Source organism: Aquila chrysaetos, chromosome Z, assembly GCF_900496995.4.
Source record: "Aquila chrysaetos chrysaetos chromosome Z, bAquChr1.4, whole genome shotgun sequence".
Lineage (NCBI taxonomy): Eukaryota > Metazoa > Chordata > Aves > Accipitriformes > Accipitridae > Aquila > Aquila chrysaetos.
The window spans coordinates 86,506,065-86,533,331 of NC_044030.1; the positions used below are offsets into that span (position 1 = coordinate 86,506,065).

The 27,267-nt window shown below is 40.5% G+C and overlaps 3 protein-coding genes across 12 annotated transcripts in view; 2 read left to right on the forward strand and 1 right to left on the reverse strand.

Moving 5' to 3' along the window:
• The first annotated feature begins 382 nt into the window (after positions 1–382).
• On the forward strand, positions 383–11,615 carry POLI (DNA polymerase iota). 3 transcript variants are annotated; one of them, XM_030003706.2, is made up of 10 exons: positions 383–969; positions 1,912–2,037; positions 2,762–2,926; positions 3,741–3,893; positions 5,478–5,714; positions 6,429–6,607; positions 6,876–6,967; positions 8,016–8,149; positions 9,372–9,574; positions 10,680–11,615. In XM_030003706.2, the coding sequence occupies exons 1-10, from the start codon at positions 882–884 to the stop codon at positions 11,502–11,504; spliced, it is 2,202 nt and encodes a 733-aa protein (XP_029859566.1). In that variant the 5' UTR covers positions 383–881; the 3' UTR covers positions 11,505–11,615. The 3 variants fall into 3 exon arrangements, with proteins under 3 accessions (XP_029859566.1, XP_029859568.1, XP_029859567.1); XM_030003708.2 differs by having other exon boundaries at positions 9,372–9,538; XM_030003707.2 differs by having other exon boundaries at positions 1,915–2,037.
• Positions 2,036–20,420, reverse strand: STARD6 (StAR related lipid transfer domain containing 6). 6 transcript variants are annotated; one of them, XM_041120656.1, is made up of 8 exons: positions 19,888–20,292; positions 19,012–19,105; positions 18,824–18,873; positions 15,606–15,732; positions 14,335–14,452; positions 13,152–13,245; positions 2,560–2,727; positions 2,036–2,417 (listed from the first exon to the last, which is right to left on the reverse strand). In XM_041120656.1, coding segments are annotated over exons 2-8 (648 nt in total). In that variant the 5' UTR covers positions 19,102–19,105; positions 19,888–20,292; the 3' UTR covers positions 2,036–2,416. The 6 variants fall into 6 exon arrangements, with proteins under 6 accessions (XP_040976590.1, XP_040976593.1, XP_029859571.1 ...); XM_041120659.1 differs by adding an exon at positions 12,674–12,829 and having other exon boundaries at positions 2,036–2,732; positions 19,888–20,284; XM_041120658.1 differs by lacking the exons at positions 2,036–2,417; positions 2,560–2,727 and adding exons at positions 6,523–6,629; positions 12,674–12,829 and having other exon boundaries at positions 19,888–20,285.
• An 83-nt stretch (positions 20,421–20,503) lies between these two features.
• The window catches only part of CZH18orf54 (chromosome Z C18orf54 homolog), a 29,011-nt gene continuing 22,247 nt past the window's right edge, over positions 20,504–27,267 (forward strand). Inside the window, exons 1-5 of one of the 3 annotated variants that reach the window (XM_041121036.1) lie at positions 20,504–20,579; positions 21,112–21,298; positions 21,833–22,162; positions 23,823–24,593; positions 26,706–26,856. In XM_041121036.1, the coding sequence (XP_040976970.1) occupies positions 21,883–22,162; positions 23,823–24,593; positions 26,706–26,856 (1,202 nt within the window). In that variant the 5' untranslated portion in view covers positions 20,504–20,579; positions 21,112–21,298; positions 21,833–21,882. The other 2 variants (XM_030005575.2, XM_041121037.1) reach the window with 2 other exon arrangements.

Below are 27,267 nucleotides of genomic sequence, written 5' to 3' on the forward strand. Positions count from 1 at the left end.
CCGAGCCCCGGAATCCGTGTCAGCGGCCCTTCGAGCTGGGGCGCGGCGCGGCCTAGAGGGGCCAGAGCGGCCAACCCTCCGCCGACCATAGAGAGAGCCGTAGGCGGGACAGAGCGGCAATCGGCGGGGACGGAGCGGGGAACGGGCACCGGGCTGCCATGGCCGGCGTCTTCGGACGTCCTGCGAGCGGGGGAGCTCTGCCGGGAGGGCTCGGGCTCTCCGGAGGAGGAGGAGGAGGCTGGAGGAAGCCCGGAGCGGAACCGCGGCGGCAGGTGGCGGGGCAAGGAGGAAAGCGTCCGTCACGTCCCGCTCGTCCCCCGGCGTGAGGGAGAGCGGTGCCGGGCTGGCGTTGGGACGGGCTGCGGCGTTCGAGCCCAGCGGGACGGGGACGCCGACACACCTCCTGCCGCCAAAAACCCCGAATTCACCCGTTTCCTCCTCCAAAAGCGTCCAAGAACGAAACGCTTCCCCCCCCCCACCCCTTCAGTTTATTCGTGTCCTCCACGCTCCCACCACCGGCGCCGCCTCCCCCTCGCCGGGCTGACAGCCCTCCGCCGTCCGGAGCCCGCGGTGCCCTGCCGAACTCGGGGGCCCTTTCCTCGCAACGCGACGCCGACTCCGCACCCCCAACTCCCCCCCCCGCCGAACCCCCGTCGGACACCCGGCAGTCCCGTAACGGAGCCACCGGAGGGCCACCTCCTCACGGGCTCGGCGGCCCCGCAAGGCGGAGGAGGCCCCGGCCCTCAGCCGCGGCGCGGCGCTAGGACCTGCGCGGCGCGGTCCGCCCGGGCCGCCTTCCTCCTCCGCGGGGCGGGGGCAGCGTGAGGGGAGCTGCGGGAGAGCGGCCGGCGGCGGTTGGGATGAGTCAGCCCTGAGGCGGCATGGAGCCCTTCCCGCCGCCCACGGAGGAGGACGAGGAAGACTGGCTTCGCCCGCAGCCGGGCGGCGGAGCCGTTCCGCCCGCCCCGTGTGAGCGTGGGGCCCGGGCGGCGGCGGACGGCGGGGAGGGGAGCAATGGCGCCGGCAGAGCCGCGGAGCGGAGCCCGCGTCCGCCGCGGTGACCCGGCCCCGGTCCGCTGACTCGGTTCTTCCCCGGGCGGGGGCTCCGCGGCCGGGGCAGACGCCTGGGGCGAGAGGAGGCGGAGTTGCCCCGCCGGGATGGAAAAGCGGGAGCTGCGGGGCGAGGAAGGAAAAATGCGAGCTCTTTGTGGGCGAGGAGGGGAGAGCCTCTCCTCGGCGGCCATCGCCCTGCCTTGTCTTTTCAATTAGTTCTGCGGTCCTCTCGGTGACCGCTTTGCTCCTCCGCTTAGGGCAGGAGACCTCAGCAGGCGCTCAGAACAGCACCCCCAAAACAGCACGCTGAACTAATCGGGTTTTTTTTCATCTTACAGAAATAAAAGCCTCCACCCCTTTGGGTTTTTTTTTTATTTTTTAGATTACTTTCTTTTGCCTTTTTTAACTTGGCGGCCTTGTTTCCGTAGCAGGGTTTGCTGTTTGTCGGATGGTGATTTGCGGTCTCTGTTGGCTGCCCCTGAGAAAGGCGGAGGATATCTGGTAGAGCTATCCTAGCGGAGTTAAAGACAGATTATTTTACAGAAATAAAAAGACTTTTCGGTGTTCCACTGTGAAAGGATATCATATCAGCTGAGCGATGTTCTAAAATGGCTCAGTGAAAAACAGATACAACTGTACCTCCGAAAACAGGAGTGTTTAGTAGTAGGCCGAGTTGCTATGGATGACTTAGGCTCATAAGAAATCCTAGAATTAATGCAGCGCTAGAATTAGTATAAAACTTGTACATTTTGTGTGCTTCTTGTAACATCTGTTTATTAGTGTGAATTAATTTAAAAGAAAAAGGTGACATGTAAGGCGGCTTGTAATTTTTAACCTGTTCATTTACTTTCCCTGCAGCAGGCCACAGCAAGTCTGTATCAGCAAGAAGCACAGCATGCAGAGTGATTGTGCACGTTGACTTGGACTGCTTTTATGCACAAGTAGAAATGATCCGTAATCCTGAATTAAGAGACAAGCCTTTAGGTATGAGTTACTTTGCTGTTAATTTGGAGATTATGTGTATTCAGGCAGAAGAAACTAAGGTCATGAATAAACTAAGGACGTGCCTGTGTGGTGAGATTCAGGCAGGCGCAGCGGAGCTGTAACCACATCCCGAGTGAGCAAGATGCAGTCTAGACTCCGTGTAGCTGTGACTGCAACATTAATAAATCCTCCTGAGCACAAGTACAGGCGCTTGCCGACGTGTCTGAGCAGTTGTGGGGATTGAAGCTGGTTTATAACGTACACGGGCAGGGAGAGGGATGAGCTCCACAGATGAGCCTGAGCCTTCTGACACAGTCATGCTTAAAGCATGCTTTATTCCATCCAGAAGTTAAGAATGAACGCGAGGCAGTCAGTAGTGTCTACAATCAGTGGAGAAAGTACATCATAAAATGACTATTGCATAAAGAGCACTTTCATGAGTAAGATTGCCTGGAAAGGCCCAAAATTAAGAGCGATATTACAACAGGGAAAAACATCTGTAAGGTTTTAAAATGTTCTTACCATCCAGTACACATCAAGAGATCTGTCCTTCTCATAGTCCTGTAAAATAAGACTGTTGTGTTGGTTTGTTTGCTCGTTCTACGATGTTGCAGTCTGATCAAAGCATATGCTTCACAGTCTTTGCAGTGGCATGAAAGTACTGTGGTCTTCCGTGAAGCACCAAGAAACCTAAACTTAAAACACATTCAACCTTCATTTTTAGGTGTGCAACAGAAATACATCGTAGTTACTTGTAACTACGAAGCCAGAAAACTTGGAGTTAAGAAACTGATGTCTGTCAAGGATGCTAAAGAGAAGTGTCCTCAGCTGATACTGGTTAATGGAGAAGATCTAACCCCCTACAGGGAAATGTCATACAAGGTTACAGGTACAAAATTAACAACTTTTCAGTAGAGGACAAACGCTGTCTGTTAAACTCTGTGTGCACGTGCACACGTGTGCAGTAGTACATGACGTTTTCCTCCTCCAAAAGTTCTTACTAGAATGAGCCTCATACCATGGCGATAATACTTACGGTCGTACAATGTCAATGTTTCATAAAATAAGCTATTAGACTTGGTTGCAGTCTGGGTCAGGCACTATAAATGTATCATACTGATGTTATAGGGGATTTGTATGCTATGTTAGGATTATACCCATGTAGTTCTTTAGGAGCAATTTTTCTTATTTAAATACTGACTGCAGTAATCCATTTCCAAATGTGAAGCAATGGAGGACAGAATGCTGAAGCCTTCGAGCAGGTGAACTTCTCCAGTATCTCTCAATTAAATGATATGCCAGCATTGTCATTGATTACTGTTTTTATCGTTAGCAGTGTTAGCAGGTGAAATAGTAATAACTTAAAAGTGAAAGCCCACCTATCTTTGGGAAACAGATTTCCTTAGGAGAAAGTACTGCAGAGGTTAACAACTATAATTTCAAAAAGAAATGAGGAAAGAAAGAAGAGCTTTGGGGAGAAGAGAAGCAGATGACAGAGGTAGTTGTGGGATGAAGAACTATTCCCCTTCTTCACCTTTGCTAAAATAAGTGCCTTATTATTTTATCTGGAAGAGAACACGGTTTCTATTCATGCAGTCATCCTACTTGAATCCATGGGGAATCAGCTGTGGGTTGATGCAGACATGAAAACCTCACGTTATTTAGTTGTGTGCATATTATCCTTGGGTATCTTTTCCTCCTAGAGTTGTTGGGGGAATTTTGTCCACTGGTGGAAAGGCTTGGGTTTGATGAAAATTTTGTGGATATCACAGAGATCGTAGAGAAAAGACTAAACCAGCTACAGCAAAGTGGATGTTCCAGAGTCTGTGTGTCTGGCCATGTGTACAACCACCAAGGTGAGTTAAACATGTTGAAAAATACGGTCAACATTTGTGAAGTTCAGTACAAAGTATCTGTCTGCTTCTAAGTATTGTCCAGAGCTGAACAGCTGGAAACTTGTGTTGCTCTGTGCTTGGTTTCCATATTTGAGAGTACATGTATCAAAAATGTTAATCAGCATTCCAGTTAGATTGTATAAAAAAAAAAAAAAATCTCTGCAGCAGATAAGCATGTACAATGATTTGGCAGAAGAGATTTTCATTGTCCTTTTTTTTTTTTCTTTAAAGTAGTTTTACTGTAGTAAGACACAATTTTGTTTCAGCTTGAATGTTGTTGTCAGTTGGCAAAATTGAGTGAGTTTTTTAGTGAATAAAAACCAAAAAACGGAGTAAATTTTTGCTACAACCATTAGGTCAGGAATAGACTTACTGAGGCTGAAGTAGCTAACTGAGCTGCTTCATACATTGTTGTCGTGGTTTAACCCCACCCAGCAACTAAGCACCACGCAGCCGCTCACTCACTCCCCCCCCCACCCAGTGGGATGGGGGACAAAATCGGGAAAAGAAGCAAATCCACGGGTTGAGATAAGAACAGTTTAATAGAACAGAAAAGAAGAAACGAATAATGATAATGATAACACTAATAAAATGACAACAGCAATAATGAAAGGATTGGAATGTACAAATGATACACAGTGTAATTGCTCACCACCCACCGACCGGCACCCAGCTAGTCCCCGAGCGGCGATTCCCCGCCCCCACTTCCCAGTTCCTATACTGGATGGGACGTCCCGTGGTATGGAATACCCTGTTGGCCAGTTCGGGTCAGGTGCCCTGGCTGTGTCCTGTGCCAACTTCTTGTGCCCCTCCAGCTTTCTCGCTGGCTGGGCATGAGAAGCTGAAAAATCCTTGACATTAGTCTAAACACTACTAGCAGCAACTGAAAACATCAGTGTTATCAACATTCTTCACATACTGAACTCAAAACACAGCACAGTACCAGCTACTAGGAAGACAGTTAACTCTATTCCAGCTGAAACTAGGACAATTGTGAATGCAATAGCTATGCCGTGATACTCATTTCATGCACTGGGAAGAAAAGCGGTTGTTTTTCTCCTGAACTTTAAGCTATTGCAATGGCTTCGAATATGGTTTGGAGAGGAGGGAAACGCCTGAATAGTCCTTTTCCTCATTTGGCATTTGCATGTGAGTAATAAAGGCTTAGCTGCAAGGCAGCCCTCTAAACGGAAGATTTGTAAATCTCTACTTTGGTCACGTTGGTACAAGAATCTGTGATACTTAACACTTTTCTTTGACATCCCTTAATATATTGTATTTTATATTTAAAATAATTCCTAAACATTATGCTTCCTGGACAGCATGCCCCTGGTTTTGGACAGCAGCAGTCTCCCTTTTACCAGGGTTTTTTGGAGATAGGAGTGAAGTTAAACTTGGATACAGAAGCCATGGCAATACCACCTGACCCGTGAGACCATACTTTCTTGTTCCGCTTTAATGCAATGCGAAAAATTTCTGAATCTAGAGAATTAGTTAACTAGGTGACTGTTTACATACTGAGCACTGCTTTCTTTTTCTTTGCAGCTATCAATTTGCTTGATACAACGCATGTAAGACTAGTTATTGGATCTCAGATTGCGGAGGAGTTCAGGGAAGCCATATATGCGAGACTGGGCCTCACAGGCTGTGCAGGAGTGGCCTCTAACAAATTACTGTCTAAACTAGTATCTGGGACCTTTAAACCAAATCAGCAAACAGTTCTTCTGCCTGAAAGCTGTCAAGATCTAATACGCAGCCTTGATCACATCCAAAAAGTGCCTGGTAAGTATGGTGCTATGAGCATAGATGGAGAGCATACTGACAACTCTTAAGATGGTAAGAAAAAATACTGAAAAAATTATAGCTGCAATAATTTTAAAATCCAGTTCTCGCAAGCAGGCAGCAGGGTGTGCGGGTGTGTGTTCAGGGTGCTTTCTATTTTTTCATAAGCTGTTTGAGTTTTGTTCAACAGAAGCAATGAAAGGACTTTGGTTTTCTGAATTTTCGGCTGTGACATAAATGTGTGGCAGTGCTTTACAAGGTACCTTCAAAAATACTAAAATCTCAGTTTGTTTTTATTGAAGCCCAAACGCTGTGGTTGATGCTAGGTTTTAAATACAAACTTTTTTAAACTTGCTGATTGGAAACCTACTGATAGTTACTAAAACAGTCTATTGGAGCCTGATAGAATACTCTGAGGAAGTACTTTTCCTAAATATTCTACACTGACACTGTGCTGTTGGCCAGGAAGCATTGATGTAGGCTACAGACACAGGCAGACCTTTGCTGTGTCCCAGTATGGCTTTTCTAATGGCAGATTCTGAAACTCGAATGGAAACTCACCGAAAACATTGCTGAAAAGCCTGCATTGCAGTAGGGAAAATAATTGTCAGTACTATGTGGGTGGGCATTTTTTATATATATGTTTTGGGTTTGTTTTTTTTTTTTTTTTTTTTTTTCACTTTTCTGTGTATTTTTAATACACATTTTATTTAGGCATTGGCTACAAAACTACGAAACGTCTTGAAACGCTGGGTGTTAGGAATGTGTGTGATCTCCAAGCATGTCCGTCTGCTGTGTTAGAGAAGGAACTAGGTGTTTCTATCACTCAGCGTATCCAAAAACTCAGTTACGGAGAAGATGACTCCCCTGTCACTCCATCAGGCCCTCCTCAGGTACAAGTATCGTTCTGAAGCACTTTATAAAGAGCAAAAAAATTGCTTTTAGTTTTATACAGCTTTGCTGGACTAACCAAAATGATGCATTTTTGTATGTATTCTCTAGTACAACTCAAATTAATGTGTAATTCTCCTGAAATTCAGTTGAGCTCTGAGTGTCAAAGATATCTTGGTGTTAATTCTACACGCTTAATTGTGATACTTTTTTTCCTCTTCAGAGTTTTGAAGTAAATATAAAATTGAAAGGAGTAATGTGGTTTTTTAGTCCTTTAGTGATGAAGATTCCTTTAAAAAATGTTCATCAGAAGTGGAAGTTAAAGAGAAAATTGAAGAACTGCTTCCTAACCTATTAGACAGGTGACTTGTCTTCAGTAGCTCTTTTTGATGACTGAAATTGTGACCTGAAGGGACTTTGAGCGTACATTAGGTTTGTCTCATACTCTGCATTTCTTCTCTCAGCAAAATGCATTTATAGGACAGCACCTGCCTCTCCAACTTACCCTTTTTTTCTCAATTCATGGATTGTCCTGCTGTATTGTCCCACTTTCCTCTTGTCCCCATCATTTGTCTTGCCCCCAGGCTGGCTGCCAGCCCTTCCATTCCTATGCAGCTTCTCTGATAAGGACCTTTGCATATTGCATTTGCTCATCCTTCTCAGTTGCTGTTGCTTTGGTTGTGCATCACAGTATTTAGTGCATCTTCACTAATTTCTGTGAAGGAGCCTAGGTTTTCTTTCCTTAAGTGACTTTCTCTACTTTCACACCCTTGGTGACCACCATTATGCATGTCTGCTGTTCCACAGCTTGCTTTTCTGTCAGTCTGAAAGAACATTTCACTCACGAAATTTGAAGTGAGGCTGTTTGTCCTATCTTGTTTACAACATGTAGAATTGACAAAATCTTTTTTGTACAGAAAATACATCTTCCCCACCCCTCAATGCCTTTTGGAGGGGGAAAGAAACAATTACATACTTTGTTTCTTATCCTTCTTCCAAAAGCCAGTGAACCTTTTGCTGCTGAAGTGGGTATGTTTCCTTGAAAAGCAAAAAGAAGAGCTAAAAGCTGAGGATTATACAGGGTATAACTGCAGACTATACTACTTTTAATGTATTAAATATTGAAACGTGGCAGTATTGCAGACTGACCCATTTAATTTTCACATTCACTTCAGGTGAAGACTCTTGGAGACAGTATTCACATTGTATTGAATTTCTAACTTCTGGGTAATTACGGGAAGCAGCTAGGACCCAAAGTTCCCTGTATAATCAGTGGAGTAAGGCCAGAAGTTGGGAGAGATCTGTAATGCTTAATTTGACTTTGTAACCTAGATGCTGTGTGTTTCCATGGAGCCTCTGAAAAATACTCATAGTAATACTTACTGCTTTGTGCACATTAATGCTCCACAGAATATACAAAGATGGAAGACAACCACACACAGTGAGACTGACCATACGCCAGTTCTCCTCAACCGATAAATGGTTTAATCGGGAAAGTCGTCAGTGTCCTATTCCACCTCATCTCATTCAGAAATTTGGGAAAGGTAAACTTAGAATTTTTGAAAGTATCAACTTTGTGCTGCTACCACCTAACTTCTCTGTAAAATTCCGTTACTTAATGTTATAATATTCCCTACACTTCATACTTGGAAACTTTTCCATTACTTGTAATGGATGTATCTTGATGACGTGTGCTAAAAACATACAGAACTTCACTGTAGGAATAACTTCTATGTTACTACCGTGTTTTAACCCAGTCCAGCTGGACTCCTGGCAGTAAATTTCTTGGTGGGGTGGGAATGGGCGACTGGGCGCTGCTTCCCAGATTAATAATCTGCTTTTCTCTGTTAGGGATTTGAATTATGTTCTCAGTTTTATTATGTAATAAAATGTCTTTTTGATGTACCTCTGAAAATTAATAACATAAAGGCTCTCATCCTTCTCAGACTTAAGCTTTCCAACCAGTAGTTGCAATTCATTTGACACTTCATTCAGATTGGGGTGAGGAAATAAATCTGAATCACTGCTGCATCAGCACACAGAATCACTGTTCCCTGACTTCAATTCCTGAATTACTCCTCACAGTCCTAGAGAAGCTATTGAAAGTCTCTGTACCTTCTCACTTCAAAATTGCTACTGGACTTCTACATTGGAGGAGACAGTTACTGTCAGCTCATATAGTCATGCAAACTCCATTAAACCATGTTGTTATTACCTGTGTTGGGGTAACATTACATACCTACTTGGCTCTGTAAAGGCCCTTTTTGGTAGAATTAGATCATTTTTCAAATCTATTCAGCTTGGCTTTATTCTGTAATTCTTCCTTTCTAACCTAAGTCAATCTTCACAGGTGTGAAATTAAGCATTTTTACTGGAGGTAAAAAAAAAAAAAAGCCTGTTACTCAGTTCAGGACATACCTGACAGGGCAGAATGAACATCTTCCTGACCATATTGACAGATCATTTTGGAAGCCTTTAGCAGCGTTTAGAGTTTAATACTTCAGGAATTCATGTTTTGAGATGAATAAAGGTTTCCTTAGTGTGTATAAACGGAGTTACAAATATTCTCATGTTGCTAAGAATAGCACTATATTTTCAACTTCTTAGATTATGACTGATCTCTTACTTTTGTGTACATGCAAAATGTTGAAAGTTCAGAATATGAAGTTAGAAGATTACCTTTGTACTTTGCTATTTAAGTCAATCTTATTCAGTCAGTTACTTTTGATTATATACATTGGTTTTTTTCAACCTTTTTTCTTTTAGAAAGCAGCAGCGTCCTATCTCCAATGGTTGATATACTAATGAAACTCTTTCGAAAGATGATAGATGTACATCAACCATTTCATCTTACTCTTGTGAGTGTCTGCTTCTCCAACCTCAAAGATCTTCCTAGCAGCAAGAAAGGATCAATTGGTTTCTATCTAAAGCAGGTATCACCTCCATCAGGCTCTCGTAAACGTGTTCGGGTAAGCTGAAAGATACTGAAAACTATCTGTAGATAAGAAAGTTCTGAGATATTTCTGTCTTTATTATATAGATTTAAACCTTAACTGCTTTGGAATTTTTTAGGATCATAAGTTTTATTCACCTGGTAAAAATGAAGATTTATTTGGAGTCTTCTGAGCAGGTGTTATTTGTTCACTTTCTTTCATTAGACAGACTGCTTGAAAGAGTCTTGGATGGGACAGCCAGCTAAGTTATCAAGCCTCTTAACTGAAGAGAACAGAATTCACTAAGGGAGAAATCCAAACTTATTTCTTCTAAAAAATAATTGCTGAATTTGGCTGTTCAGTAAGATCTGCCCTTTTAGCATTTGTGGAACAATAGGCCACTTACTCAGATATTGTCATACTAAAGCATTTTTTACCTTGGACTAAAAGCTCCTTAAAGTTGCTTATCATTTACCTTGTTGCTTTTATTAAGATACTTTCACAGTGATTATTTACCTTCCTATGCATTCTCAAGTCTCCCTGTTCAGACTAGAAATTAATCAAAGATTCAGTTCTGTATTGACCACTAGCACTAGCTTCAGATCTAGTGAGCTTCTCATTCCTACTCAGAATTGGAACAAATCTCCTACCTCCCAGCTCCATATGCTAGACAGTGTAGGAGCTGTCTGTGAAAACACTAAGTATTTCGACAAGATGCTTTCAGCACATAATACGGAAACTTAGTAACTTCAAAATTGTGTTGTGTAATGAATTTACTGTTTCTGTCTTGACATAGCAATTTTGCATATTGATAAACTTGTCTGTTTCTCAACTGCTCAGGACTATGATGGATAACATCATATTTTGTGTTCTAAAGCTCCACAGAGTTTTAAAGCAGTAAAATGTAACTTCAAGGTATTTGCTGCTTTAAAATAAGAAAAGCATTCCTACATGTATGTACTTTTCAAGGTCTGTGCTTGAAAATAATATTTAAAAAACCACTACTGATCGTAAGGGAAAAAAAAATTACTGTCTGTTAAGGAATAATTTGAAGAACTCGCTGTTAGTAAAATAGTGCTTTGTCACTGGCCAATTACACAGAACATACTTATGCTTTTATGTACGGGTTTTTTTGCCACAGGAGGTGGAAGGTGTCTCACAAGGTGAGGGAAGTGCTTCTTGGAACCAGAACTGCAACAGAACTGGAACTACAAAAACTAGGAAACTTTCAGAGGAAAAGAAAAGCAATATAAAAAAAGCAGGAATTCCTGACGTCCCATTTTATTTGTCTCCTGGTGACATTGACCAGGAAGTCTTTAGGGAACTTCCAGAAGATATTCAAAAAGAAATTATTTCTGAAAAACCAGAAGCAATCCCTACTGAGGATGTTTCAGGTCAGCCATCAGTATATTTTGCAGAAGAGGTGCACAGCACTTCCCCAAATTCTAAGGGACTAAACAGTGATACGCACGCTGCAGGGTGCAGTATACATCTCACGTCAGCTCAAGAGTCTGTAACTGTTCTGGCACACAGCTCCAGGGCCAGTTGTTCTTCTGAGTGTCCCAGAAGTGCATTGACAAGCAGCAGTATGGAAGAACAACCTACTGACTCTCTGAACTTCAGAGGGAAAGATCTGTCATCTCTGGAAGCTGGAGCCAGCCAAACTGTTCTGCGTGTCCCTGTCTTGGATAAAGATAAGCAGGCCTTTCAAACAACTTCTGTGGATAAAACCTATAGTAGGCAAGGAGGAATTGTATTTCCTCCTAACGTTGACACAAAGACTTTTTATGAACTACCTGCAGATGTGCAAAAAGAACTACTAGCTGAATGGAAGAGGCAGGAACCTGTGTCCAAAACTTCTACGGATAAACCCCCTGAAAAACCTAAAACAAGTAAAGGAAGAAGGAATACGGCACCATGTTTATCACAGTCTAACAGTTTGCTAAAATATTTTAAACCACAGTGAAACATTTTTCATAATAGTGACACTATAAGAATCAGCACTTGAAGGCACTTTAGTTATGAAAAGTTTACTATAAATTGTAAAGGTGTGAATATTAAAAATATATTTTGACAACTTTTGACATAAAACTTGCTGGTGACTGTTTAATTGGTCATTAGTCTGCCTTATTTTTCTTTCTTATAAATTGACATTTATCTGATGAATCTTTAGTTGTCCTAAAAATACAGTATGCAAACATCTTTTAGTATTCACTATTAATACCTTAACACGTTGACTGGGGGAAAGGAGTGTTTACTTTAATTTTCATTGAGTTATACTATGTATGCAGTTAATTGTTCCTAACAACTTGGGAGGGGATTGAGCAGAGAAGATGAAAGCAATATTCACACTGTTCTTTAATTTGCACCACTGTTTCTCTGATTTGTGATGGAAATTGCTATTCACATGGCTATCCCTATTTCCAGCAGTTAACTTGTAACTGGAGGTACTAGAAATACTAAGGGGTAATGGGAAACATTACTTCCAAATGAATTGTATCACCAGCTTGTTCCTGGAAATTAGTCAGCATATAAAATTGTTTAGGTTTCGTACTCAGGATTCAGCAAATGATAAACAACTCTGTGTATAAAGAGCAGCTTTTAATGAGATGCTATATACAAATTCATCAGGCTTTTCTTGACATATTTAATTCCAAAACAGTGAAATAGTTGCTAATTACACTTGCACACTTACAGTTAATAAACATGTTTAAAGTCTCTAGCACACGAGATGTTTGCTTGTTTCAGTCAAGAGTACATAATTGAGGTAAGAATTTCTCAAAGTGTGTTTAAAGCTATGGCAAAATATTTGACTACTGTATTTTAACATTGCTATAATTTATATCACCAGACTCTTGCATGTGTGTGTATATATATTCTCTGCATATAAAGTGCAAAAATATTACAAAACATCACCTGATTACATTGAAAGTGACATCCTGTTCTTTGATGGCACTTCAATGTAAATTTTTGCATCATTCCCAATAACAGAGAAACCCAGCATTCACCATTTTAACAGTTAAGCTTTACGTATTTCCACATAAACCACAATTAAAATAAACTTCTCCATCTACTTTAAAAATGAATCCAAGTAAAAGATGCATGTGACTTAAGTGCTTATTATTTTCCACTTACGTTTAATCATGGTCTTTCAAGCCTTTCAGTCCAGCTCTTGTGTCAGTGATTAAGTTTATGAGAGTAGTAGGTAATGCTGTCTCCACTACAGAACCTGGAAGCATTCCTCCTAGTTCTGGCTGAATAAATACAACTAGCTTAGAATGCTCTGGATTCCTGTGATGAAAGGAGCAAAATCCTTCAGTTAACACTTGTTACTCTTGCTATGAAACTTAGTGAGATGTACAAATGTTTACAATTCATAGTCCATCTCTGTTGAAATTACTAATACAGAAAAGTGGAAGTTTCAATTGTTTCAAAAGATAGTCTGAGTCGCAAAACTGATCTGCACAAAACTCAAAAGTTCCCCCAGAATAAAACTGTCTAAATAAAATGTTAAAAAAAAAAAACCTGTGTGGTTCAGTAAATTTTAAGCTTTGCATAGAGAAGACAACCGAGTAACCAAAGATGCTAATATAAGAGGGCTAGAAATACCTACTCGGGCAAAGGTGAACACACATATCCACAGGCATTGTTATAGCCTCGGACACAAGAGGGAGTTGGAGGGCAGCTGGAGTATTCCACGCTGACAGCTGTAAGTCACCGTGCACACAGAAAAAGCAAAATCAAATTAATTTTGTTTATATATGTCAATCATACAACTCAAAAATACTTTTTAAAAACAAACTCCTCCAACTACTATAGGATAGTACAAGATCTCGCAATACAGTCACTGATGTGTTTAGCAATTCCATTCTGTACGCGAAACACCTGAAGGACATTAAATATTTGTGCAAGTAATTCAATACACGTAAAAATTTCTATAGGTGTTTGGGCAGACATACCCAAAAGTATTATCCTTGAGATGTGATTACACATACCTAAGTGTTGAGGTGTGGCTTAGTTCTGGACAAAGAAGTTAGTTTGTCAGCAGATGTCATTAATTAGTAAACGCAATTGCAGAGATGAGGAAATTGCTGCACACATGCACAATAGTAGTTAGGAGGGGTTCTTTTGTTTAGTTATCCATTAATTTTGCATAATAAAGTATTGTAAGAATATGGCTTGAAAAATACCGACAGGTCAGTAAAGTTCCAAGATGAAAAATGTTGTTTTCTGCCATGTACTAAGATCCACACAAAGGAAAAAGATTAGCACAGAAATGGAGCAGCAGTGAGAGATTTTCCTGGTTGGCCATATAGTTGTAATATTAATCATTTTACATTTTGTGTAAGTTTACAGAGCCAAACTCAAGGAGAATCAAATACGGGGCAAATTAGCAATTCACTCAGAGAATAGCATATTAGGCAAGTAGCATCTGGTCAGGAAGCCATCCAAGTACAGAAAAGTGTTATTTAATAAACACTAAATTTATATGGTGAAATAATAAATTCTAGCTTCCTCATACTACTACATTTTTTTCAATTTTTCAAAGAGAGGCATAATAGGAGAATAAACAGTATTTTCTTCGAAGATCAATTTTTATAGTTTCAGTACTAAAAAAAACCCAACAACTTTGTTTTGGGGATAAACAGGAGGGGACTGTTAAAATCAGTAAGACCACACATGGAGCAAGGTACATGATACCATGATTAGGCTGCAGAACTTACTACAGCCATTCACCTTAGGATTTCCAGAACGCAGCCAAAATACAAAAGCGTAAGTAGTTACATGCAACTTACAGTTAGTTGTAAGGATATCACCAGGGTATGGTTTAACATGCAGCAGGTCAACAAAATCTCTTGATGATATCAGTCCCATACCATAACTGTGTGTTACACTGTGGTATATACCAGTGTCCTACAAGTAAGTAAAGGTAATTTTTTGAATTAGTATGTCAGAAGCTAAGTATTATTTACTTGGCAAAGCAGCATTACATGTTGAATAATGAGTGTGTGGCAAAAAATGGATTCCTATTTGTTAGCAAAAGACAACAGTTCTTGTAACCTAGTTAGTGCTGAACTAACATGAGAGCCACGAAGGGGATCTTCCAGTAACACAGGGTAGAGATTCACTGCCATGCCTTGTGCCCTAGATTTAAGGCAGGAGTATAGTTTCTGTGTGGAAAAACTCAAAATGTGCACATTTAGTAGAGCTAGAATGCCTATTTGCATTAAAATACACACGCTAGATTGCACATTGTGTTCTAGGACAAAGATGTATAATCTGTTAAACTAAATCAGTTCCAAAAAAAGCTAAGAAGATGTGGTTGGATGTACCACTACTACTAACATCTGACCAACTCTAGCAGATCCAGGCAGAGGAAAGTGAGAGAGGTTCAGGTAAGACAAAAAGAGGGAGGATTCCCCCCCCCCCCCCCCCTTGGTTTAGGGAGTACTTTCACACACTTGAGTCATTCATACCCATGTAATATGTTCTGAGACCTCCCTCCATCTCTCTCAAGTGGTTAGATCAAAGCCGGCTAACACAGGATGATACTCTTCATGGGAATTTGGAGTTCTGGGTTTCCAGAGTGCCTGAGACAAAGCCCCAAGCAACTGGAATTCAGAACATACAGGATTTCACAGCACTAGTACAGCATCAATTCATTTTCCATGCTGCCTTTGACTTTGGTGATTTTTTTAAACTTGTGTAAACTATGCTCACTGAGAGGGGAGCTTTCCCTACATTTTGTTGTCATTGTGTCTCACCCTACTCTTGATGGAGACTTCTGTTGTTTTCCGTGGACTGAATTCTTGGCATGTTTGAGGACATTTATTTCATAATAAATATTCAAATTTACCCTAATTTTTAAATTACCCTCAATATTTAACTCCTAAGGGGAAGGACACGTTTCATACCCATTTCACATAAGCAGCAGGCTTAGAAGTTTTTACTGACCCAGAATGTATTTTGCAGAGAGCTTTCTTCATCCAAGTAGAGGTCTTTTTAGTCACCATAATTCATGCAGAAAGAGTTAAAATAAAATCTTTGCATTAAATTATTGTATTACCTGGTCAATCCTTTCTAACAGCTTGTAAGATTGTAATGCTTTGTCCCATTTGTTTCGATATTCAGGAAGATACATAAAAGGAATAATTTTACTAGGGACTTCCTTAATTATCCCTTCTCCACGGTATCTAGATTGTGTAAAAAACAGATATTGAATTCACATTTATAAACTGGAAAAGTAAGTTATACAATAATAAGCATCTAGCAGTTGGGGATGCCAGGCTATAATCAGGTAAAGTACATTAATGTGATTACACTTGATGGATTGATTAAAATTCAAGTAGTAATAAAAATTATTATTCTGCAACTGATTTTTGAGACCATTACATTCTTGGCACCACACATTTTAAATGAATTATTTGAGAGCTATTAAGAACCTGTTCATTTAAAAATATGCAATTAATCTATTAATTTATTTTTTCTATTTAGATATTTTCAGTCCATTTTGACACTGATTGCAAATCTTCTCACTGTTTATGAGCTAGCACATTCTGGCATTTCTCCAGCTTTTGTTCATAATCTTCCAAGGAGTTCAAGGGAAAGTTCACTGAGGGGAAGAGGGGCCTCTCACAAGGAAATAGGAAACTCCTGTAATGCTGGGAACTGCTCACTACTACTGATAGTTCTCACACCTAGTTCCTGGAGAAACTGTGAATCACTACAGTAAGCACCCACAGACAGCAATTAAATGCAAAGGTGAAGGATGCTGCATGATGACAGATGAGCTCAAAGGAGACTATGATTGCAAACAGCTTAAGAAACATGAAATCAGATTTACAGACCCTGATGATGCATGAGTGTAAGTCAGAAAGAGCCAAGACAGCCAAGTTCCAACCCAAACGCAGAGGCCCTGTAAAATCATGGGTCTCTTTCCTCACTCTGCAGCAACTCTTGTCACTACTCGCTGCCTTGGTGGAGTGCGCACAGTGTGGGCGCACATGACTACTCCAGAAACTCGCTTCTCCACTAACTATAGCAGGTCCGATGGTGACAGAAAACATTTTAACGCCTACTCAAAAACAGCAAACGTAAGCTGTGGCAGGACCAGTTAAAATCGGCATATTAATATATGGATACACCCTTTATTTCCATAACTCCCATGAAGTTATGTTTACCAATCTCCTAAGCAGCTCTCGCCTGCATCCTGTAATATCTTCTCTCCTAAACTCAGTGTGAGTTGTTAATCGGAAGGACTTCTTCTAGGCAAGGCTTCTGAAAGACAGTTGCTAGAATAAAAGAAAGGGCACACTTGTGAAAAATCTCAACTTCCAGTTTTTACAGTGGATTATTTGGAACACTGGAAAAAGAGGAAGTAAGCCTGGTAAAGACCACTCAGATCACCAGATCTAGTCTTCCTGTCTTAGACAAACTAAAATACATACCTCATTGTCTTTCTTGAGCTTAGGTGACATAATTCCAAATTAAATCCTATTCAGCCTTGAACAATCACCTTAATGCTTCCCTGAACTCTCCTGAAAGTATTTCACCTGACTGAAGCAAGGATCTCTATTGCTTTTCACTTCCAGATCCCATACTGATTTCTTTTAGCAAGTAAAGCAAACTGTTAATACTCCTGCCAATCAAAAAAGAAACTGGCATTTGTGATATGCAGTTAATAAATATCCAATGTCAAACTGAAAATGGGAACAGCTATACTCTTGCTCCTAGAAACAGCTAGTATTCCTTCACAAAAGACACACTGGGGACCAGTACTGCTTGTTAATGTGACAAAGACTTGTACAAAAATAAATGAATGAACCAAATGGCAGAAAACCATCCCTGTACCAAAAATCCCTGTACCAAATGGCAGAAAACATGATGATGCTTCTCCTAACTGCAAAGGACTTGCTGCATACAGATCTGAGTACAACTGAAAATGGCTTTGTGCCTGATTGAGACTATAGCATATCTTTTGCCCTCCACAAAAAAAAGTCAGGCACATTCTTGTGAATTCTAAGCAACCAGACTCTCAGTCCCTCACATCCACCTGTATTGAAATAAGATCTGAAACACAATAATAATGCCACATACAAAATATGCAAATTCTTATTAAGATAACAGTACTTTTAACATATTCTAATGAAATATTACACTATTTTCCATTATAATACTGTAGAGTAATTCTTCTGTAATATTAGTGATAAAGCATTGTCTTCTTTAATACCTTTTTGCTCAAACCTTCAGAAATAATTAGAAAACCAAGTAAGACTTTTGGATTTAGAATACCACTAATCACAAACATCTCATCATATCGAGAACAAAAAAGAATCAGATGCAAATTTTCTCTACTGCCTATCTGTCTATATTGGCATTTAATATAATTTAATACTCATTAGGCATTAAAAAAAAAAAAAGAGAGAAAGAGAGAAGCTAAGGACATGTTGCAAGTGTCCTCTTTTCCTCCGCTTTTGCACACTTCAGTGAGATTTTTCTTCTTTCCCCCAGTTTAATGAGCTGAATCAGCTTGGTAAAGACTCAGCTGAGTGCCACTGCCACCATAAAGGAGAAGCAGGATTGCAGAGCCAGGAGAGGGATAGGGAAGAGGAGGGGAGGAAAATAAAGAGTAGAGCCAATGCTATCAGTGACAGCAAGCTGTGAGATCAGCTTAGTCTGCCTCGCCTAACTCTACCCTTTGGGCCAAATCTAGCTGCTTAACAACAGCACAGAATTCATCGCTCGGGAGAAGGAAGGACAGATGGAGTTGCTGCTGCAGTGATTATATGACCTTCTTATCTCAGTACAGTTAATTCAGTTTCAGGTGCCAGAAAGAAAAAGGTACAAAGGACAGATAAGGTAGAGGAAGAGCGTAAGCATGTCTGCATGTGTGAGTATCAGTCATTTCACAAGTATGAAGGCGTGAAAAGCAAAGTCCAGCTGATAAGATGGAATGGCTTGAATAGAATATTCCACCAGGAAGAGTCACTGACTTCAGGCCAAAACTGTGACTTCATACCTACTTATTCCATATTAGTAAGTGTTATATAGTATTTAATTTTCATAGCACACTTGAAAATTGCTTGGGAAATCCATCTCTCTTATTCCAGCCCTACTGCTTACCCAGTGTAACTACAGCGCAAAATCTTCTCTACAGCTAACAAAACTAAACTTAACACTTCCATGAAGGATAGAACATGGTAAACTTTTCCATTTCAATCTTGGGTGTCACTGTTCAAAAAAGATGTTATTCATTACAATGACAAACAAAATGTAAATACTTACATATTTCCTGCATACTCTTTTGAAGGCTTTGAAGAAACTGTAACATTTTTCTCAAAGTAGAAAAAGGAAAAATAAAAACTTAGCAGTTGATAAAAAGTTGTCAACTAATTTTAAAGGAAACACTTTTTGCGACAAAACATATTTAATAAAAATAACTTCATAAACAATATTAACTAGTATTTTCTTACTGAAATTTTTATCACTCTCCATCCTGAAGTATCTTGACTGTATGACAAAATTTTTTCTGAAACTTCATCTGCAATTTTCTTATAGTCCATTTATCTGTAAAGATTTAAAAGCAATTTGCTGGCATTTGATAAAAGAATTCCTTAAAGAGCAAAAAACATAGGGCTCATTCCTGTATTCTTTTCCACAGCTTTTAGTATACATTAACTGACTATTTCTACCAAATGAACTTTTTATTCATCGTATTCCATTTCGGAAAAAGACAATCATTATTTAAACAAAATTATGTAATTGACTTCCAGTCTGGGCTACTGAGAAGCAGCCGCTGGTGTGGATCTTGAGAATGAATTACAGCATCCAGAGAGACACACCGTTCACACTATATTAAATCCAGCATTACTCCCCATTAAAACTTCCTCTCCTTATACAGTTTATCACCTGAGATTCTGTTCTGCCATGATTTGCAGAACTCATTAGACTAGCAACCAACTTGTGTAGTTAAAACACACAAAGCTCAAACAATTGAAGACAGATTTTTCTTACATCAGAGCTTTACGCAACGATCATTATAGGCTGCGCTACTGTGGAAACTCTTTGGCGAGTGAGAGGCCTGGCTCTAGCAATCGTGCAGCAGCAAGGCTGCAAAGCCACCCTTACCAAGACATCCTCCACCCAGCCCTTTCCAGCCCAACCCAGCCCTCCCCAACGCTGACATCTCCGGTATGCTGCAGCTCCCCACCTCCCCACCTTCTTCCTCCCCGCTAACACGTACAATATCTCTCTTGTAACTCTTTCTCGTAGGAGGATCAACTGTGGTTCTCAGGCCAACAGCACTGAACGCTTCTGGACCAGTCTCTCACACAAAGTTAACTTCATACCTAAACCTTTATGGGGCTGTCTTGTGTAACGGGTTGCACAGACTTTTCCAGAGCTACCTCAGCGACATCCTGTGGAATTTAGCCGGGTGCTCAGTTTGCACCCCTGAAGGAGGAGTGGCCGCCCAGGGCTACGGATGAGCACGCATCTTCAGCCGGCCACGAATCCGCGGCAACTCCGCAGCCCCCGCAACCCGCTCGGGGAGCGCTGACAGGCCAAGCCGACCGCCGAAAAGGCGGCGGAGCCGAAGGCCTGGCCGCCGGGGACCCTCACCCATGCGGAGGCGGCCCGGAGGCGCGCTGCCCACCCCCCACGAGAGGCGGCGGGCAACCCACCCGGCAGCCGCCCACCCCGCTCTCTCTTGCGGCGGGCGGGCTGCCCCACACAGCGGGAGCTCAGGGCGAAAGGGAGAGGAGGCGACAGCGGCGGCTCGCACTCACCTCAGCGGCGCGGCGCGGAGGGGAGAGCCTTGCACACGGCCCCGCCTTCTTCCCGCCTTCTTCCCGCCTTCCCGCCGCGGGGCATGCCGGGAACTGTAGTCCCGGCTGGCGCTGCCACCGCCCGCCCGGCTTCGACTACAACTCCCGCAGGGCCGCGCGGCCGCCGCCGCGCCTGCGCGCCGCCATTTTGTAAAGGGGGTGCGGTCCCTTCAAAACCGCTGCGCGGCAAACCCCGGAGAAGCGGCTGCTGTGGGGTGGGGATGCCCGGGGCTCTCGGGCAGGGATGGGGAGGGATGGGCGGGCAGGACAGCGGGTCGGAGCTAGGGCGGTGCACCTTCGTGGCGTTGCGGAGGGGCTGTGCTGCTTTGGGCGCTTCTTTTCCCCGCGCTGACTGCTTCTTGTGAGGGAAGGGGGGACGGGGGTGCTCGCCACGGCCGGGTCTTACTGTGCAGGCCTGCCCTGTCTCTCCTGGGGGTGTTGTGTGAGGATGGGGCTCCGGGAGGTCTCTGTGCCGGTGCCTAGCTCGGCTCCTCGGCTTTATGGGGAAAACAGCTTTGGCCTTGGAAGAGCTGACCCCCACTGTGCCTTTTTCATGTAAATACTTATGCTGCTATTGCATGCTGATCCTTGTACGTATGCGATATTGGGTATAACCAAGCTATTAATCGTTGTTGCTTGGTGCACCACCTGTTTCCTTAACAACAGGTTTTTCAAATGGTATTTTACCTATAGGAATGAAATGGACTGTTAGGTTTCTTTCAGTGGCCTTGACCATCATGATTACAGCATTTGGAACCAGACTGCGCTTCCAACTCTTCAATTTACAGCTTGGGGGGGGGGGGTTACAAAGGCAGCTGAGATTGGGTTGACTGAATTGTATAGGTAGATAGGATGATTCTAAGTGCTCCCATGGGGCTTGTAAAATTCTTCTGCTGTGTGTACCCATTCCAGTTATATAAAAATATCTGCAAGGGTAATGGCTTCCTACTCTTGTTACATTGAGTTGTTTAGGTTTTCATACTAAGCTACTTTAACCTCTGGTTTTGTCCGTGAACACCACTCTTTTGTGCTGGTTCTGAAATCAAAAGTTATGATACTTCTGTGTGTCTTTGCTGAATTCTATGTTTGGTGACAAATGTCAGCAGTTCTTATGTGAAATCCTGTTCTTGCAAAAGCAGGGTACTGAGGTTCTTCTAGAACTAGTGAGAAGCTGGATTTTCCTGCTCTCGTTATATTTTTTTTCACTACTGAAGTTTCAACATACAAGAAGTTTTCCCTATTGTTATCTTTTTTCCAGTCTCTTTATTGTCTGCCTTTGACTTTTCTAGGGGCAGCACATATGTATGACAAACTTGTTGAAAAGCAGAAAGCTGACTAGCTAAGTAGTAAATTTTAGGAAAACAATAAGAATTACAGAACAAAAGTAAAAAATCCTAGATATGTTACAGTTTGAGAAGACATTTCAGTGCAGATGATCACTTGCAGTTTTGTTTCTTTTTCCATTTAGATTGATTAAAAAGATGAGTGAAGATTCTAACAGAAAGCTGGGTAAAAACCATGACAAGCTCAATAAAAGAAAGCAGTGTCTGCTCTCCTGATTCAACAGTATCTTCTCTTTTAACAAGCTATAGCACTGACAGCAATAATCCATGCTCAAACAGCTTGATTCACTACAAGGACAAGCTTTACAGCTCTGCATCTGAGGCTTTGGAGGCTTATATTGAAGATTTTGATTTAAGTCTCACATCTTCAGAAATACGCACTGGAAAAATCTGCATATTTCAAAGCACTCCCAAACAAGTTAAGTTTTCAAAGCATCATGCTAAAGAAAAACATGGTATGTCTCTGCAAATTTGTTGTCTAATAAGTTTTGGTGTTTGCTGTTCTTTTGTTTTGTTCTTATTGCCAATGGTATTGCAACTCCGTGTCTCACACCAGGTGTGTTTTGTTGAAGGAATATTCCCTGCACAACTGCTTGCAAGTCTTTATGGTATAGTAAATGATGCTTGGTCACGGCTAGCAATATTTGTCATTCTCTGTAATGCTTTTTCATAAATGCTTGGTGGATTGGTGAGAATTCATGACCATGCTCATAGATGCAATAATAAATTCCAGAGTATGGAATAGAAATTGTATTTTCTATATGTGAATATATGCTAAAGACAGTGTAAATCATTGCTTAAACCCAAGTCTTGGAAAAAAATCTCAGTTTTCTTCCCAGAGTAAGTAACATCAGTATCTAATTAATTGAATGAGTTCCCTCAAACACTGCTTTGTCTTAACACAAAATTTGCCTCTTATCCATTGATTTTTATGGAATGTACTTTTGGACCTGAAGTCTAACCCAAGTGGGTAACATATATGGGTTTGAATTGGCTTTTGTAATTATTAGTTAGCTTGAATAAATAAATAATTGATTATATGAACTTTTATTAGAAGGTCTAGAGCAGGTAACTGTGCTTGAGCTAATTTATATTGCAAATGCTTTGTTCATTACACCTAAAATAAAAAAGTTCTAAGTACAGGTGAACTTCATACCTGAAAAAGGACGCTTTCCTGGGTTGCATTGGCATGGACAGTTATAGTAGCATATTGTGTTATTCAGGGCTTTTTTTAATTCACCGTAGCCTATAACTTTCCTCTAGCTTCACACCTTTCCTTTCTTTCTCTTACCAAGACAGCTATTTTTAGCTGTGTTTAGCTTTTGGTTTATATTTTTCTAATACAAACCACCTTCTACTTATGTTTAACTGATTTCCCCCAAAAAAATCCCAGCATTCTGATTATCACTAAAAATGGGAAACTGTTCTATGAAAGATGTCATCTCCTCACATTTTTACTCTGAAATTTTTCCATTGCTGTTCTTTGCAGGAGTCTCATTAGCTCCATTCACATATTAGCTAGTCTGCATGTATGTTTTGTATGTTACAATAGTCTGTAATATACGGATTTCACTTACTGATATTACAGTGAAAGAGTGAAAAAATAACTTCCAGGTACTAGCTGAGGAAAACCTATTGTCATGAATCAAAGTGCTTCATAGTTTCAGTAAAGGATTTAATGCTATAATTCTTCCCTGAAAGACTGTCAAGTCAAATCTTATACAGCATGTAAGTTTCTGTAGAAATAGGTCTATAAGCACATTATCTGGCTTTGCTTTTAGCTATTTTTTACTGTGTATCTGCAAAATACACAGTTCTGAATGTGAAACTAAAAATGGACTGTAGAATGTTGACTTCTTGTTTCTCTTAAAAAATTAAAGAAAATACTCAAAGCTGTAAATGTGTACTATGAAAGGAGGGGTAACTTTTGACTGATAAGGTTTTTATCAAGATTCTGATTAGAAACTGAACCACTCTTGCAAGAACTGTAATTCAGTGCCCCTGGTAAAGAATACATTTCAGCTTTAAACTGTTACTTCATGTTAGATCTTACAAATGTATCCTTTTGGTATGCTTGAAGTTTAGCATGTCATGTAAAATATCTTTGTTTTTCAGCACTGGATGATTTTAAACAGCATGTAGGATTGGGTTCTCTTGCTTCACCCTCTAGAATGCAGAGTGAGTGTGACCCAGACTTGATTAGTCTTGCAACGGATGATCTGTTAGCACTTCCAGCAGATGGATCACTACCCTTTGTCCAGCATACTCCTTTTAAATCAAGGCATCAAAGTAGTGAGTGGAACAGACGGTCCCTTAAAACATCTTTCTGCCCTTACCAAACCTCATCACTCAATACTGAAAGTGGTTTCAGTCTCCAGGAGGATGGGAAAGCTGTTGCTCACCAGAATCCACACAAAGACTTCAGCAAAAAGAAATGCAATGTGTATACACCTGATAGGTACAATTCTGTCTCCTCTAAAGGAAGTTTGAGACCCTCGTCTTTTGAAGAGGACACTTTTCCTTTTAAGAATTATCCAAGATGGCTTACCAGTCAGAAGTCCGACTTAAGTGTATCAGGGATAAGTAGTATTCCCAATTTGCACTACCCAGTATGGCTTAAGAGTTACAACATTTTTTCTGATTCAGCTAAAGAAAGCGATGGTCAAAATTTTAATATACAAGGCAAAGGTTCCTCTTCACAAGCTTTTGAGATCCTGAAAAAAAGGCACTCTGTAGATAAACACAGTTCTGATTTTTTTGAACAAAAGGGTTGCCTGGGTCTGGGAAGTGATAACAAAGTAGAAGAAAGTTGCAACTATGACAGTCCAGATGCGTGCTTCCCTTTTGAGAACTTGTTTTCAAGGCACACTAAAAAGCCGTTCAGAGGTAACTATATTTTGTATAATTTGCTTTTTAATTTTAAGGGTATATATTATATGTGTATGAAGACATGTACATTTTTTTAAACCAACACTCTCTAGCTATGTTAGTCTGCACTGTACAGTAGATTTATTCACTTGCATCTTTGACATGACTCAAAGCACTTACTAGTAGTTGACCAAGTTAAACAGCTTTTATACTGTAAGTTTTCATATATAAGTCAATATTTAAGCATTCCTTTTACAGCAAAGTACTTATTACATTAGTATTATATTAGTACTTATTGCGTATTTAGTACCTCACTGCACGGTAATGACAGTAGTTCCATAAATATCTTAATAGAATTTCAAGCATTAAATTAAATTACATGAAGTATAACCTTGGGGGAGAGAGATTCCAAAACATAGTGTAAATGAACCTGTCAAAATGGTAAAAAAAAATACCGTTTATTGTGTAGTCTTTTTCTCTACTTTACACAATCAGCAGGACATATTTGTAACCCCTATATTTAGGTTATCCAGTGCCTTCAGTTTATGTAAAGACTTTCCTTGGGAATGACTCGTGTAGCTAATCTTTGCAGCAGGCCATTGCTCTTCAGAAGCAGGGAGGTCCTCCTGTGGTGAAGCACCATCTTTGTATTACGAAATATCAGCAAGATTTGCTTTGATATGAGAGATTAACATTTTGAAGTGTTAATTACCTTTGCTTCTGTCTAAGTTTATTCATTTAAAAAGAAAAATATTTTTTCTTTGTTATGCAGAGCATAAATACTGATCTCTACCTTTTTCCAAGAGGTTATATATAAAAACTACATTAAAATGTTGTTTATGTTGTTAATTCAAAGCAACAAAATGCCAGATATACAAGTGTCTGCAAATACCTTTATAATGTGTGTGCATGATGAACTTTAAATACAGGGTTATATCTTTTTTTCACATAGAAAATTTTACCAATCATGAACAGGCTAGGTATTAAAAAAAAAAAAAAGACAGTTACAGACACACTTTGAGTGCTTGCCTCAACCTATTTTTAAATGTGAGTCCTGTATGTGATTGTATATGTGATTTGCATGTGTATGTTGCATGATTTCTCACTGTTGTGGTTTAACCCCAGCTAGCAACTAAGCACCATGCAGCCGCTCACTTACTCCCCCCCACCCAGTGGGATGGGGGAGAAAATCGGGAAAAAGAAGCAAAACCCACGGGTTGAGATAAGAACAGTTTAATAGAACAGAAAAGAAGAAACTAATAATGATAATGATAACACTAATAAAATGACAACAGCAATAATGAAAGGATTGGAATGTACAAATGATGCGCAGTGCAATTGCTCACCACCCGCCGACCGGCACCCAGCTAGTCCCCGAGCGGCGATTCCCTGCCCCCACTTCCCAGTTCCTATACTGGATGGGATGTCCCATGGTATGGAATACCCTGTTGGCCAGTTTGGGTCAGGTGCCCTGGCTGTGTCCTGTGCCAACTTCTTGTGCCCCTCCAGCTTTCTCGCTGGCTGGGCATGAGAAGCTGAAAAATCCTTGATGTTAGTCTAAACACTACTTAGCGACAACTGAAAACATCAGTGTTATCAACATTCTTATACTGAACTCAAAACACAGCACCGTACCAGCTACTAGGAAGGCAGTTAACTCTATTACAGCTGAAACCAGGACACTCTCCCAAGTGTCTGTAAAAGCAGCTATTAGAAAAAAGTGTACAAAATAATAAGAAAACTAACCTATGAACTTATAGTATTAATAAGTAATATTTAACATCATATTGTGAAATAATATTAATTATATTTTTCTATAGCATGAAAGCACATTAAAAACATTAAATAATCTTGAATGCTGCATATGACACTTGTTTTACATAAGAAAAGAAATGCTTGGCTACTTTAAATACTCTCCTGGCTAGAACCTTGCAGATCCCATTTGGTACTGATGATTTACATGCCATACCAAGATAACCAAAGGAGTTGTACTGGGGCTATACTCTCCGTAAAATATTTCCAGTGATAATTCATCTGTAGTAATTTTCTTTGAGTATTACATAAAGTTAAAAGTAATGTGGAAATAATTCCCTTGGAGAGGGTTGGACACATTGTGTCCTTGTTTTTTAGAAGACCAGCTTGAGCCACTTACCTCGAAGGCCGACAGAGGTCTGGGGAATTCAACTGAAAATTTGTCAAATAATCTGGAAAATGATGGCAGTCCTTCTACAACAGATATACTAGAAGCAGAAAGATCATGGGAAAATGCTCCAGGTGCTTTGTAAGTAAAGGTATATTTTGGAATAATTTGTTCTTGAAAATGCATAATGCATTTAATTGCTTTTCTATATAGGTTATAAGTAATAGTGCTGTGGCATGTACATGAAAAAGGATTTACTATTAGATTTCTTGCTAGTGCTGAATGTTTGATATTTCAAGGTCACGATATTGGTGCACTGCTTTCTCTTCATTGACTTGCAAAGACTGCTATCATTATTACTTATTGTTGCCTTTTGATATATCTTTGTACATCAGTGATATATAAGAAATATTTATTTCAAGAGAAAAATTATTTAATTGAACTTAAATTGACAGATTTACTAGTTTATGACTAATAGTTTATGAAAAACAAGTTAATAGTGGGAAGTCCCACTGTTCCCCCCCAATAGTGGTAAGTCCCATAGTGGTGTGG

Excerpts from the sequence above, each read along its gene's own strand:
- POLI (XM_030003706.2), top strand. The coding sequence starts at position 882 with ATGGAGCCCTTCCCGCCGCCCACGGAGGAGGACGAGGAAGACTGGCTT. Across the intron at positions 8,150-9,371 it reads CATTCAGAAATTTGGGAAAG|AAAGCAGCAGCGTCCTATCT; the intron begins GTAAACTTAGAA and ends TTTTTCTTTTAG. Across the intron at positions 9,575-10,679 it reads GCTCTCGTAAACGTGTTCGG|GAGGTGGAAGGTGTCTCACA; the intron begins GTAAGCTGAAAG and ends TTTTTGCCACAG.
- STARD6 (XM_030003711.1), bottom strand. The coding sequence starts at position 19,101 with ATGGACTATAAGAAAATTGCAGATGAAGTTTCAGAAAAAATTTTGTCA. Across the intron at positions 18,874-19,011 it reads GGAGAGTGATAAAAATTTCA|AAAAATGTTACAGTTTCTTC; the intron begins GTAAGAAAATAC and ends TTCTACTTTGAG. Across the intron at positions 14,453-15,605 it reads TGTTAGAAAGGATTGACCAG|GACACTGGTATATACCACAG; the intron begins GTAATACAATAA and ends ACTTACTTGTAG.